General features: G+C 44.5%; 2 protein-coding genes across 5 annotated transcripts; one reads left to right on the top strand and one right to left on the bottom strand.

Moving 5' to 3' along the window:
• Positions 1-183: 183 nt before the first annotated feature.
• On the bottom strand, positions 184-10,129 carry znf646 (zinc finger protein 646). 4 transcript variants are annotated; one of them, XM_029709251.1, is made up of 4 exons: positions 10,076-10,129; positions 5,685-8,473; positions 4,182-5,309; positions 184-3,921 (listed from the first exon to the last, which is right to left on the bottom strand). In XM_029709251.1, the coding sequence occupies exons 2-4, from the start codon at positions 8,267-8,269 to the stop codon at positions 3,021-3,023; spliced, it is 4,614 nt and encodes a 1,537-aa protein (XP_029565111.1). In that variant the 5' UTR covers positions 8,270-8,473; positions 10,076-10,129; the 3' UTR covers positions 184-3,020. The 4 variants fall into 4 exon arrangements, with proteins under 4 accessions (XP_029565111.1, XP_029565094.1, XP_029565085.1 ...); XM_029709234.1 differs by lacking the exon at positions 10,076-10,129 and adding an exon at positions 8,824-10,021; XM_029709225.1 differs by lacking the exon at positions 10,076-10,129 and adding an exon at positions 9,585-10,021.
• Positions 10,067-14,054, top strand: znf668 (zinc finger protein 668). The gene is made up of 2 exons (XM_029709266.1): positions 10,067-10,373; positions 10,992-14,054. Exon 2 carries the CDS (start codon positions 11,016-11,018, stop codon positions 12,987-12,989), a length of 1,974 nt encoding a protein of 657 aa, XP_029565126.1. The 5' UTR covers positions 10,067-10,373; positions 10,992-11,015; the 3' UTR covers positions 12,990-14,054.
• Positions 14,055-14,413: the final 359 nt, after the last annotated feature.

The raw sequence follows: 14,413 nt of genomic DNA, 5'->3' as shown, positions 1-14,413 counted from the left end.
TGTAGGAGACAGGGTTTGGTTTGGAACCAGGTACTATTGTGTGTAGGAAGCAGTACGTTTTGGAACCAGGTACTATTGTGTGTAGGAGACAGGTGTTGGTTTGGAACCAGGTTCTTCATGTTAAATAAATAATTTAAACCAAGTTTGAAAAGGACATGAACTCAAAAAATTACCAACACAATGTATTTTAAGTCATTTAATTTTAATAACTGATTTGTTAAGTTTCTAATTAGCTAAGTTCATAGTACTAACAAGTAAAAATCTACATTTCAAAGTGACAAAATATATACAAGGTTATATAAATAAAATATTTCAGACTTGAGTTTTCAAACACTAAATTCAAATCAAATGTGGCATATGCTTTTTATTATACTATAGCCAATTTAACAGTAACTTCATGTAAAGGAAATTCTTGCTATGAATGTACAGAGAACCCAGCTAATGTTTTATTTTAAATATTGACATAACTGTGGGAGATGCACATGACACATGTACAGAACAGGGGTAGTCATGTCAAAAAATGAGGCGTACATTAACAAGTGCCAGAAGAGATCATAGTAAATCTGACACCTTCCCACTTGCAAGGTTTAAACGGAGATCAACTGGTAACATTCTCTACACGCGGATCATTTAAAACGTTCACGGCTTAAAATACATGTTGCAATTTCATGTAATTGGGGTACGAGAGCCGAATTACAGAAATGAACCATAATGCATTTATTGCCAATCCAAATAACAAAAGAAAAGACTGTCTCCGTTTAGATGTTGGTAAGTCTGCCATCACCATGCAAGCTATTCTAAGTGTACAGTAGTTCTGACTTCTGCAGTAACCTTTTATGTGAGTTGTAGAATCTCTGTGTTAGGATAGCCATGTGGTTTGTCTTCTGAATCAAGTAATACAATTTAACCCAGTGGACAAGCATGTCAGATACAATAATGAGAAAAAAATGTTATCCACAAAATGGGAACTTACTAAAATAACATGTATTGGCAAAATGAGCACTAAACGTTTCTAAAATGGCAACCTATTGCTTACAATATTGGTAGAATGGGGAGAACAACTTGCATGCATCTCGACTGCTCACATGCAATTAGAATTTGAGGTGTTGGAAGCTGACGCCTTATTAACAATGTGCTCATGATACAGGCCTAGAGAACTATAAAAGTTGTAATTATTACAGTGTATTGTAGCTATATGCTATAATTTCTCTTAAATAAACTGTGAAAGCTTTAAATATCAGTTTCAGGAATTGGCAAGGCTCTTTGATGAGGTATTTTATACATCTTACCGGTCCCAGAAATATTTACAATTCATAATATATGAAATACAAAAGGCATAAAGAAAGCAAAGAAAAATACCTTGTGGTGTACTGATACAACACCCTCAAACAAAGGCCCTCTGCTGTTTTAAACCTAAAAAAGGGCCTCCGCTTCCTACTTGTGTTTTCCAAAACATTTGACATTACAGTGTGACTGAAAAATAACTGTTTTGTGTATGATAGGCACCTTATTGTTTTCTACACTTTCTGGTAGGAATAGTAAACCAAAGATAAACGTGTAATTATGTAAAGGTTAAGTTATGACCAGACACCAAACCATTTCACAAATAGTGGTGATCAACACCTGCTTCTTGATAAACGTAGCGGTCAACATGGTTAAAGTCAGCAACCAACGATATTGACTTTTCTAACACTTAAGCTCGCGTTAGGTTGAGTATTTAGAACAAGATTCCGTAGATTCATCTCCACCTTTTCAAAGTTATAAAAGAATCCAGAATACATGTCAACATAAATAAAATAACCATTAAAATGAGAGAAATAGGAGACTAGGATTTCACGGCACGATAATTCTACACTTTTGACTTATTTTAAGGACTAGCACTCAAACGTGTTTTTAGAAGTTTGAGAAGTCAAAAGCATGCGTATGGTATTGCAACATTCATGCAATTTTTAAAAGGGGGGGGGGGGATTATGGACAAAAGGCTACAATTCTTATTTTAACAAGACATGGGTGAGAAATGGCGCATGTAAAAAAGAAACAAGAAAGTCATGCCCAACCCAGACACCGATGATTATCTACAATGCTTTGCACATCAGATATTTTCCTTCTAAAGATGAAAAACCTGAGTGCTAGCAAGACCATTATCCTGGGCTTACGCATTCCTACCTGTATTGGAGTTGCACCAATTGAGAATAATGGAATTATAGATTGAGGAATTTCCATAGACGCTACATAGGATATTTCTTTAAAAAAAAGAGGTTCTCTTCACATGTTAACATTCATTGAAAACTGTGATCTATCAAAGTATACACAGAAAAATAAATCAAAAGAACAGGAATAAATTATTAAATACGTCCATTTAGCATACAATGCCTCAAACATGAACCCAAATACTATTAGCATTATTAAAACCATTTACTTGATTTCATGATTTCAGTAAATACCTTTGATATCATCCTCTGGGTAGGACTAGAGGTCATCTCCCTTACAGCGACAGGGTTGTCCTTATTGAAACCACATCACAAAAAGGTCAATTGACCACTTCTCTCTAACCTATGGCAACACTGAACAGGATTCAAGGGCAAATATACAGCCCACACTTTTGATGAGCACAGCAGAGAAATTAACCTACGGAGGCACAAAACACAGTAATAGATAGCAAGAGGAAATAAATCATGACCTATAGTCTTCACTCCTATAGCACTAAACGATTCAATGGCTTTGTGCAAACATTCAATCCAATCTGGGACTTTTTAGTGTCACAATCCCTACTAGAGGTAAGATCGGAATTCCTTCCACGAGTCCAAAAGTGTACGACCAAAACAAAACAAAATGTTTGTGAGGCAGCTTTGAAGAGCTCAGCATCAAGACTAAACGCTGTCTCTACTGGGGATTTGAGGAACACCCGTCACTTTACAATTACTGATAGGGGCCCATGGGAGACTAATATAAGAAGTATTCGACTCTACAATGGTCTGAGGGGTTGAAGAAAACCCTCACCTTTTGAATCCCGACTCGACTCAGAGAAAAGAGCCCATGTCCAAGTCCATGAAACTGTTAGCATCCATGCTGAAGGAGGACTCATAAACCTGGGCACCGCTCTGGTGCATCTTTTGGTGGTGGCGCAGATTTGACTTGCTGGAGAAGCTCTTGTCGCACAGCAGGCAGGAGAAAGGCTTCTCTTTGGTGTGCATCCTCCGGTGGCAGATGAGCTGGGTGGACACGCGGAAGGCCTTGCCGCACTCCAGGCACTGGTAGCGCTTGGGCTCCGTGTGGATGCGCCTGTGGTTCTTCAGGGCCATCAGGTTAGTGAACTCCTTCTGGCACACGGAGCAGAAGAAGGAGCCCGTTTTGTGGCTATTCTTGTGGTTGAGGAGGGAGCCGGCGTGGCGGTAGGTGCGGCCGCAGTGCTCGCACACGTGGCTCTTCACCCCTGTGCAGTGAGCCTCGTTGCTCTCCTGCTGGTCCTGAGGGTCGGGCATGCCGCCGTGCATGTGGGCAAACGCTGGTACCAGCTTGGGCATGCCCTGGATCCCCACGGGTTGGTCCAGTCCCGAGCCCCAACCTAGGTTGTCCTTTAATTGCATGCTGTGTTGTTGGTAATGCCCCTGGGCCCGGTGGTGCAGGTCCTGATGTTGCTGGTAGCTGGCCGGGTTGGGGAAGCTCTGATGGCAGGGGCTGCAGACCAGGGTGCGTTCCTTGGAGTGCACCTCCATGTGGCTCTGCAGGTGGGAGACGAGACAGAAGGTCTTGCCACAGTCTGGGCAGCAGTGGCGCTTCATCTGGGAGTGGACCTGGAGGGCGATGGGATCGGGGAAAGTCTGGAGGCACAAGGTACAGTGGTGGAGGTTTTCGGAGTGCGTCTTTTTATGGTTGAGCAGGGAGCCAGAGTGGCGGTACGAGCGTCCACACAGGTCACACCTGCAGTAGAGACATATTAAAATCCCTGTTCATGAAAATAATTTACGTTGGGCATTAATTGGCAAAGAAAACCTTGCTTTTACTAATACAATATAAACAGAGAAAATAATTACAGATTTACCCTAAAACTAAACATAAAACAAATAGCCATTAAAACCATGAAAACAGAAGGGAGAAGACTAAAAAAAGGGGATCATTCTAATAACATCCACGAAGAAGTAGGACTTACATAACGAGTTGATTATGAAACAGTAACTCACATGAAGCACTTGTCTCCACCACCATCTCTATGATAGCCGTCACCAGCTTTAGCCGAGTCATCCTGACCCCTGCTCTGGCAGCGGTGCCTCTTAAGCCCAGACTTGCCCTGGAAGCTCTTGCCACATTCTGGGCAGTTGAAGTAGCTGGCCACCCTGGTGTGGACCTTCTGGTGGTTATGGAGAATACTGGCCAGCCGAAACGCCTTCCCGCAGGTCAGGCAGACATGCTTCTTCTTCTGTGTGTGAATTCGTGTGTGGTTGCGTAACGCCATGGGGTTAGAGAAGGGCTTGGAGCAGAACGTGCAGCTGAAGTGGCCGGACTTATGGGTGTTTTTATGATTCAGGAGACTGCCTGCGTGGCGGTAGCTGCGATTGCAGATGTTGCAGGTGAACGGTCGCTCCTCTTTTTTCAAGGACGTGCTCGTTTGTCCATCACTGCCCTCTGATGAGTTTGCCAGTGACCCGCAGGTATGGGCTGTGAGCTGGTCTGCAGATACAAATGTCAGTCTGCACTGCTTACATCTAATGTTTCTAGCGCGTCTGCGACCACTTCCCCTGACCCCTCCAGGCATATCCTTTCGGAGGTGTGCGCAAATATGGTTGGACAACTGCTTCTTTCCCCTAAAGGCCTTACCACAGTGTTGGCAACTGTGCTTTTTAACTGAGAAGTGGATGCGCAGGTGGTTCTTCATAGCCAGTTGGTTGGAGTAGGTGTTGTTACAAACAGAACAGTAGTATTCACCCGTCTTGTGAGAGTTCTTGTGGTTGACCAGACTTCCTGCGTGCCGATACGTTCGCCCACATTGGTCACAGGAGTAGGGGCGAGGGTCGCCTGCCCCCTCTGATTTGACCTCAGTCTGAGACGCTGTCAGAGCCCCTTCCCCCACACTGGGTTTCTTTAGGTTGAGGGTTGGCCTACGCTTTCTGCGGGTGGTGGTGGCGGCTTGATTGGCAGGTGCATTTAACAAGTGCATTCCTCCCTCTGACCCGGTCCCATTCATTTGCATGAGGGCCTGAATCTGATTGTTGAGCTCCTGTATTTTGGCCTTGTTCTCCTTGTGAATTCTTAGGTGGTTCAATAGCTGCTTCTGTATCTTGAATGCCTTCCCACATTCATTGCATGTATGCCTAGACGAGGGGACAAAGAGAGAGGATAATCCTGTTTACAAAGCACAGAACATTTGAGCTTGAATGAAGTTATGACAAGACACAAAATACATCTATGGCAATAGCAATTTTATAGGCAATATATCCCTGGATTCTTTTACAAGTACATAAGCACTTGTAAAAAATGCTTGCTGTTAGGGCAGGGTCCAATCAACAGCAAATCCAACTATAACAATGTAATAACTAAACCTTGGTATGTTGCAGTACAAATTAATTGGGTCTACCGCATGTCTACAATGTAGCTTCTCTGGTAACATACATGATATGTCAAATAACATGGACACTTATCAGTAGAAGGCAACTTTTTCTGTGTTAGCAATTACGTTGAGCAAATACCTCTTAACGTCAAAGTGGGTCCTTTGATGGTTCTTAAGGGCCAGTAGATTGTAGAAGCGCTTCTGGCAAACCATGCAGCGGAATACTCCCATTTTGTGGGACTTTTTATGGTTGAGAAGGGAGCCAGCATGTCTGTATGCTCTTCCACACTGATCACACTTGTACTGGCGATCACCATTGTCTAAATCTGCTTTCATTGGTCCTAATTCTTTACCGTTGGCAGAGTTGCCCATTTCAGTTCTCTCATCACCAGATTCACTTTGCCCATTTGCTGTACATTGATGAGTCTCAAGATGATGGTAACTGGTGCAAAATGTACCACAATTTCCACAGATGATGCTGTCAACTTCCTCTTTGTGTCTAGCTCCATTACTATTGTCCATATGTACGTGTTTAGCGTCATCTGCCTGCGCTTTATGGTGCGAGAGCTGATGAGCAAGCATGTCCTGCTTCTTGGCAAAACTCTCTCCGCAAGTACTGCAGATCATCAGACCCCCATCCACCTGCTGTCTCTCTCCGGGGTCCTCTTCTTTTTCAGCCTCGATGGAGGACATGGAGGAAGGGCCAGAGCTTGTAGGAGTATCATGGGATTGAGTGTGGCCACGAAGATGACTCCTCAGAGCCCTCATGCTTGTGTAGCGGTTCCCACACACTGAGCATTGATAGAGCTCTCCGTCATCATCCTCCTCCTCCTCGCCATCACCACCATTTAACTGCTCCCCATTCATGACTTCATGGAAGTTGTGTTCACCAAAGTACCTTTGCCCAGGGCTGCCATTCAGTCCCTGGAATTTTATATGATCCCCTGGATTTCCCATGGAGCATTGGCCATTAGTGTCCTGGAAGGTTATGTTACTGTCGCAATCATTTGACATGGCCTCCTGCTGCTGTTGTAGCTGGGGGCATATGTGCGACTTGATCCCTGCGATGTCCGCAAATGTTTCGCCACAGTCGGCGCACATGTGCCTCTCCATCAGGTGTTCGTCGTGAGGTAGGTGCACAGTTCTTTCCTGAGGAAAGGTGGAGTCAAACTTCTCGTGGAATGATCCTCCATTGTCGTGTTCACCCTTGTTCTCCTGAGCGAGCGCCATCATACTGCTAGCATCACCATCCTGAGAGGAAAAGCAGGCCTGCTGGTTCTCCAGTGTCAGGGGCTCGGGAGACAGCCAGTCTCCTTCAGAGCTGAGGTTGAAGGAGGACGGATGGGCCCTGTGGATGCGGATGTGGCTGCGGAGGGCAGCCATGTGTGGGTAAGTCTTGCGGCAGATGGAACACTGGTAAATGCCCGTCTGATGAGAGCGCTTGTGGTTGATGAGGCTCCCTGCGTGCCGGTAGCTTTTGCCACAGACCTGGCACTTGAAGCGGCGCTCAACATTTTCTGTAACTGAGGACTGTTCTGCCTTCCCTAGAGCGTCAGCAGAAATCTCTGAATCCAAGATTGCGGGCTCTTGCTGAGTGTTCAAGGTGGATTCGTTACTGGAGTGGTCAGAGTATATTTGAACATCGTTGATCTGCTCCCCCTGATTATCCATCGATGGAGTATTGTTTAGAGGGGGTGAATGAAAGTTTGAGTCAGGAGAATGAGTGACACTATGGTCATAAGTGCCATGATAACCCTCAGATGAACCTTGAATGTGCCCAAATGACATAGAGGAAGAATTATGCATTTGGATGTGTTCCTGGAACTCATCATCATTAGGAAACATCACTTGACACAGGTGGCAGAAATGTACAGCAGCCTCCCTGTTTGAGGGGGAAAACTGCTCTTGTGCTGTGCCTGCGTAAGTGACTTCCGTGGAACGGGTGTCTGGCCCACTTCTGGACTTGTTATGGGTTCTCTGGTGACTATGGAGGGCAGCAAGATTATTGAACTGTTTGAAACAGATAGGGCACTCAAACATCCCTACTTGGTGAGACTTTTTATGATTGATCAGGCTTCCATGGTGTCTATATGACTTTTCACACTGATCACATTTGAAAGGTCGATCCCCTGCTTCGTCAGAGCCTAGGTTTTCACTGTAATTTGCTGAGATGGGGATAATCTCTGCCTCCTCCTGACTAAGGCCATCATCAGATATAATATCCATCCTTGTGTCTTGCTGGTCAGCCACCAAGACCAACTGCTCACGAAGGTCTTCATTATCATCAATTTCATCTCTATTCTCAATTGGAGAATATTCTGCAGCTGCCCTCCTACCGGCTCTCCTCTTTGACTGCCTGGATAGATGGACCTTTTGATGGGTGGCCAGCTGAGTAGCTAACCTAAAGGCCTTCCCACAATCCATGCAGGAGTACTTCTTCTGCGATGTGTGGATTCGCAGATGGCTCTTCAGGGCCAGAGGGTTTGAGAGCTTCCTAGCACATACTGGACATTGAAAAGAACCCAACTCGTGTGTTTTCTTATGGTTAGCGAGGCTACCTGCATGCCTGTAACCCCGCCCACATTCATCGCACTTGAACTTGCGATCTTCCTCTTGCTGGGAGTGACTATCCATGTGTTCCAGAAGGCTTGGCATGTTGGAACACACTATGCCACAGTGTTTGCAAGGGAAGCCTTTGGTCCTGCCAGGCTCTTGCATAGCCATTACAGGATAGTACTGCACATATTTGAGCAAGATAATTGAGGGGAAAATACATCAGATTCCCAGCTCCTCTGTATAACAAGAGCGTATCTATTGTACGGTCCAAATAGGAAGGCAACACAAGAATGCGATTGGATAATTTAGTACCACTCCATTGAATATTAATTTAATTTCTGGGGTAGAAAGGCTGCAGGTACACCATGAGGGCTGTGGAAAAAAATGTAAAACAGATCTGGTCATTTGGCATAATTTGCACAGTCAATGTATTATTTATTTAACTATGGGATAATCATGGCCTACTAATGCAATTGGCACAAACTTTTATTCAAAATGTAGTTTACTGATGCAACACCTGTATTATTTTTAATTAACATGTTAAAGGGGTCAGCGGGTAGCTTAGCGGTTAAGAGCGGTACGAAACCTTGTGCCGATTAGGTGAAACATCTGTCGATGTGCCCTTTGAGCAAGGAACTTAACTCTAATTGCTCCTGTAAGTCGCTCTGGACAAGAGCATCTGCTAAATGACTAAAATGTTAAAGGCTTGGTGTGAGACTTACTATTGAAACGAGGGTTTTGTCTCATCTGGAAGTATACAATTCAAGCAGGCAATGATACATTAGAGATGAAGTAGACCACATTGCTGTAAACTGGACAGTTGTGGTTTGAAACAAACACTTCAAATTATTACGAATTTTGAAGAACCATAGGGTAGTTTATCACAGATTGAAATATGGCTAATAAACAAGGCCTAATATAGTTAACTCCGCTCAAATATCGTGTTAATAAACTCTCCATTTGTCATATGCAGCTTCATACAGTGTACAGCAGCAATACTTTTCCTGTTTGGCCTAGCGACATAAAATGTCGTTAACCGAATTACCAATTGTCTTACTTATTTACATGCAATTTAAATGTATATATCAGAATTGTCTAAATTTAGGAATTTAACTAGTTTGTTACTTGTTGGCTAGCTCGGTCTCAAACTATCCCAAAAAGATTTTGTCCGATTCAAGTTGAAAGTGGCTAGCTAGCTAGCACACACAGCAATACCCTGACTAGCGCGCCAGCCAGCCGCATAGCTATGTCAATAATGTGGGAAAACACCACCTTGATCAAAACAACTTAAAATGTCAAATGGTTGAATTCCAGTAGCTACATTTCATGTGTTAGGTCAACACACGCACTGCTATGGAAAAGTTGTTGTTTTGCGAGCAATCCAATGCTGGATACAATAGCTGCTAGGTAACGTTAGCAAGTAGCATCATCATGCTTAGCTAGCTAAACAAACATTGCAGCAAAAAGCGATTCTCTGTTTTACCATCCATTTGATTCGTGCGTCCTGTCAAATATATTCTGTAGTTTCTGATGTAACCTATGACGTTTTAATCCAGGTCAATGTTTTTCCTCACCACAAAGCTAAAATGTTATTGATAATGGACAAGTCTTCTTCAATTGTCTTTTTTCCTCCTTCATTCCATTCCATTACACATTCTTCCTGCTCTTGTTGCTAGGAAACAGGATATGTGTACCACTAAAATAAGTCCCCCTTCGTCGTTCTGTCATACGCACATAACTGTGCGTTGTCTACAAAACTATTTGTGGATTTGTCATGTAAAATTATATGATGGACTGGTACGTAAACTGAAATTTAAAACACTTCTTAGGTGACTAAAACGTTTTCCATCCCAATTAGGCACTAGCTCATTCAAAAATTAACCCATCTGCGCGACATCAACCATCCATGCAAACATTTGGCAAAACAGGAGCGTGCTATTTAATTATTTTCCCTCTTAATAGAACACCTCTTACCTGCAGTTCTTCAAAATAAAGCCATTCATGCGGTTCTCCGACATCTTGCTAACTGTAAAATACACTACAGTTGGTCAAATATGAGAAAATCCATAAAGCCAACGTTTAATATTTACAAGAAATTGTGACCCACGCAAGTGCTGCACTGTTGCACGCTCGAGAATAGCACTCTCGTCATGGTCCTAAAGCCGTCCTCCTCCACCAGCACCAATCATAGGGCTTCACTGTAAACGCAGTTATTGGGGCTTCATATCTGGACACTTTAACTGATCCTTAATGCCCGAACGAAGATAAAAAGGTAAGCAATCGTTTTAATATTATAATACACATTTATTCCAAATACAGATGCGGGGCCATCTCATGCGAGGATGACCCCAGAGGGCGAATGAGCTTGTTCAGCCGGTCCTAAAGCCAGCCATTTTGAGTTTAGCACAAGTACGCTAAAATCGCTTCAATTGCCCATTTTTGTTGAATTATTGTCTCATGATATATGCACCCCAGTAATAATTTAACATGGAAAACGCACGTTATTTTTTTCAAAGAAATTAGATTTATTTGAGATTCGTGTTTTTCATGCCAACTTCCTTTATAACAAGCGTTTAGTTGAATTGTCCCTGAGGTCCTAATGCCAGCCATTTTGAGATTTACCCCTCCACATTATTAATGAAACGTTGCTTCACTAGTTTCCCTCTGCTACCTAAGTGCCTTTGTCATGTCCTCTCAGCCAGTACAAATTATATTTGAAAACATGATATAAATGATCTTGGATTTAGTTTTCAATCTGCTCACTATTTTATATGATTGTAAAATCATTACTGCCTACTGAACATTTCCCAAGCTTGATTAAGAAATGCATGACTGAATGTGTCATCTTCAGATTTACTTATGTCTTTTTCTTATATTCTAATTTCCTTAGCATCACAAGCATATAACTTAAAGGATGGCCTCTCCACAGCCTGGCAGCCCACCACCTACAGAGCAAGACACCCTCCTTGCTGAACCGAGTGAGGAGAGCAAAGAGCTGGAGGTAGAGGAGCCCCCTGTAAAAAAGAGAGGCAAAGGCAGACCTCCAAAGAAATCCAAGCATTCTTTCAAGTGCTCTGCCTGCCAGGAGGCTTTCAGTAGCCCCTTGGCTCTCCGGAGCCATAAGCTGTCTGCCCACAGTAAGGAGCAGCAGGAGCAAAAGCAGCACACATGCTCTCAGTGCAGCAAAACGTTCCACAGCAGAGCCCAGCTCTCCAAGCATCAGGTCTCTCACTCTGCTCAGCGCCCCTTTCAGTGCGATCAGTGTCACAAGGCTTACAAGACCCCAACGGAGCTACGCAACCACAGCCGCTCCCATACAGGGGAGAAGCCTTTTGTCTGCACCGAATGCGGCAAGACCTTCATGCAGGCCATATGCCTGCGTATTCACATGACGCAGCACAGCGGCGAGCGGCCATATTCCTGCCCCCATTGCTCCAAGAGCTACCCCACTCTGTCCAAGCTGAAGGTGCACCTGCGCTCTCACACGGGGGAGAAGCCCTATTTTTGTGCCGAGTGCGGGAAGAGCTTTGCCGACCCCTCTGTTTACCGGAAGCACAGGCGCAACCACCAGGGCCACCGGCCCTACTCCTGTGATAAGTGTGGGAAGACGTACACTGAGCTGAAAGACCTGAAGAACCATGAACGGTCTCACACAGGAGAGAAGCCCTACCTGTGTTCAGACTGCGGCAAGGCTTTCTCCCGTTCCTCCTCCCTGGCTTGTCACCTCCGCATTCACTCCCAGAGCAAACCCTACCAGTGTGAGCAGTGTGGCAAAGGCTTCACTCAGCTCTCCTCCTATCAGTCACACCTGCGCACTCACTCGGGTGAGAAGCCATTCCTCTGCCCGCAGTGTGGGAAGATGTTTTCAGACCCCTCCAGTTTCCGCCGGCACCAGAGGGCCCATTCAGGGTTCAAGCCCTACCCCTGTGACAAGTGTGCCAAGAGATTCCGGCAGCCTGCCGACCTGGCCGTGCATCAGCGGGTGCACTCCGGGCAACGGCCCTACAAGTGTCAGAGCTGCGACAAGGCGTTTGTGGCGTCCTGGGACCTGCGGCGTCACATGCTGGTGCACACAGGGCTGCGGCCCTTCTCCTGCACGGAGTGCGGCAAGTCCTTTGCCGAGCGCTCCAGTCTCAACAAGCACCGCAGGGTGCACTCTGGCGAGCGCCCATTCAAATGTGACCTGTGCTTCAAGTCGTTCGTGGTCTCCTCCAGCCTACGGAAGCACGAGCGCACTCACCTGGCTGAGAGGCCTGCGCTGCTACCGCAGCAGGCGGTACCTGAGACAGTTGCAGCAGTCTTCCTCGCTCACACCTCCCTCCCCCAGTTCTCCTGTTCACACTGTGACGTCACCTTTGGGACCTGGGAGGAGGTTCAGGCCCATGAGGCTCTTCACACCGTCTCCCCTCTTTCCACCACCGTGGCCCCCCTACCCATGGGCCCACACGTATGCGCCACCTGCCGGGAGGAGTTTGTACTGCTGTCTGACCTGCAAGCCCACGAGAAGATGCACCCCAAACCGCGACCCCACGTCTGCGACAGCTGCGGCAAAGGTTTCCTCAACAAAGCCGGGTTGCGGAAACACCAGCGGATCCACTCGACCAACCGCAACCACGTCTGCCCCCACTGTAGCAAAGCCTTTCTGTTTGCCGCCTACCTCCGCAAGCACTTACGCACCCACCGCGACCCACTGCCCACCTTCCCCCTCTCTGACACACACATTGCACACACAGAGCCTCTTCCCTCGCCACCTCCACCCATTGAAGTTTCCTCGTCTACTCTTGAACCTGGTGCAATTTGTCTGACTATACCGGTGACGATTCCAGTGACTGTCCCTGTGACCTTTCAGACCACGCCCATGTATATCGATAAGGAAGACCAACTCTGAAAAGACCATAACTGTTTGTGTTGAATGAATTATGACTCAACAGCCAGATGCCTTGAATATTTTTAACAATAGTATGGTTAAAAGATGGCTTAATTCCCATCCTTAAACAAAGGTTATTGATAGCTTATTGATAACAATTTGAAATAATGAGACTTTTCACTTTAAATTGCCCTCAACTGTCTTGTGTGTAGGATGACATGTATTTGTGATTTAAAATGTGCTATTTATGCTATATAATGTACATTATGTTTTATACTATACAAAACCTGACATCTGTCATCAACTTATTTCATATTTCATAATCATGATTTGTTCATAAGAATGTATTGTTTTGTGTCATAGGCTGAGTAGACCAAATATTAGGAACACCTTCCTAATATTGAGTTGCACCACCCCGTTTGCCCTCAGAACAGTCTCAATTTGTCAGCCATGGACTCTACAAGGTGTCGAAAGCGTTTCACAGGGTATGCTGGTCCATGATGACTCCAATGTTTTCCACAGTTGTGTCAAGTCGGCTGGATGTCCTTTGGGTGGTGGACCATTCTTGATAGAAACGAGAAACTGTGGAGAGTGAAAAACCCAGCAGTTTTTTCAGTTGACAAACCGGTACACCTCACACCTACTATGTTCAAAGACAACTTAAATATTTTGTCTTGCCCATTCACCCTCTGAATGGCACACATACACAATCCATGTCTCAAGGCTTAAAAATCATTCTTTAACATGTCTCCTCCCCTTCATCTTCACTGATTAAAGTGGATTTAGCAAGTGACATCAATAAGGGATCATAGGTTTCACCTAGATCCACTTGGTCAGTCTGTCATGGAAAGTGCAGGTGTTCTTAATGTTTTGTGAACTCAGTGTATATTGATTAGTGTGTAGGCTAAGCTACTAATCTTAATTCCACGGTTAGGTCATTTATGTCTAAACATAGGCTATAACATTGTTCGAGTCATGATATTAAGTCATGTTTTTTTTTCCATGGACTGTTGGGTATTTTGATTTCTATTCAGTTCTCATAATTATTGCGATGGAATATGTAAGTAAACAATTTACTTAATAGCATTCATGGACTGAAGTTGCTTTCTTGTGAAATGGCTGTTTTTAAGAAAAACCTGAATGCCTAAATTGACCTGTCGGAGAAGAATCATCATGCCTTATGCCTAATAATATGCAATTACATATGACATAGGTTCAGGGTGTATGATAACATCATTACAGTTAGACTCAAATACATATAATAGTTGCCTATTGTATCATCAAAAGCATGATGATAACAGAGAACCATATTTTCAACCAAAACACCTTACACACAGACTTATACAAACAATAGTTTAAAAAGGGAGGGTCACTGAGGGACAAACAATAGTTTAAAAAGGGAGGGTCACTGAGGGACATAGAGAAGTACCATTGGGTTGAGTCAG

Source organism: Salmo trutta, chromosome 2 (genome assembly GCF_901001165.1).
Source record: "Salmo trutta chromosome 2, fSalTru1.1, whole genome shotgun sequence".
NCBI lineage: Eukaryota > Metazoa > Chordata > Actinopteri > Salmoniformes > Salmonidae > Salmo > Salmo trutta.
The sequence above is the reverse complement of the archived record's forward strand: the minus strand, read 5'-3'. Positions and strand labels throughout refer to the sequence as shown.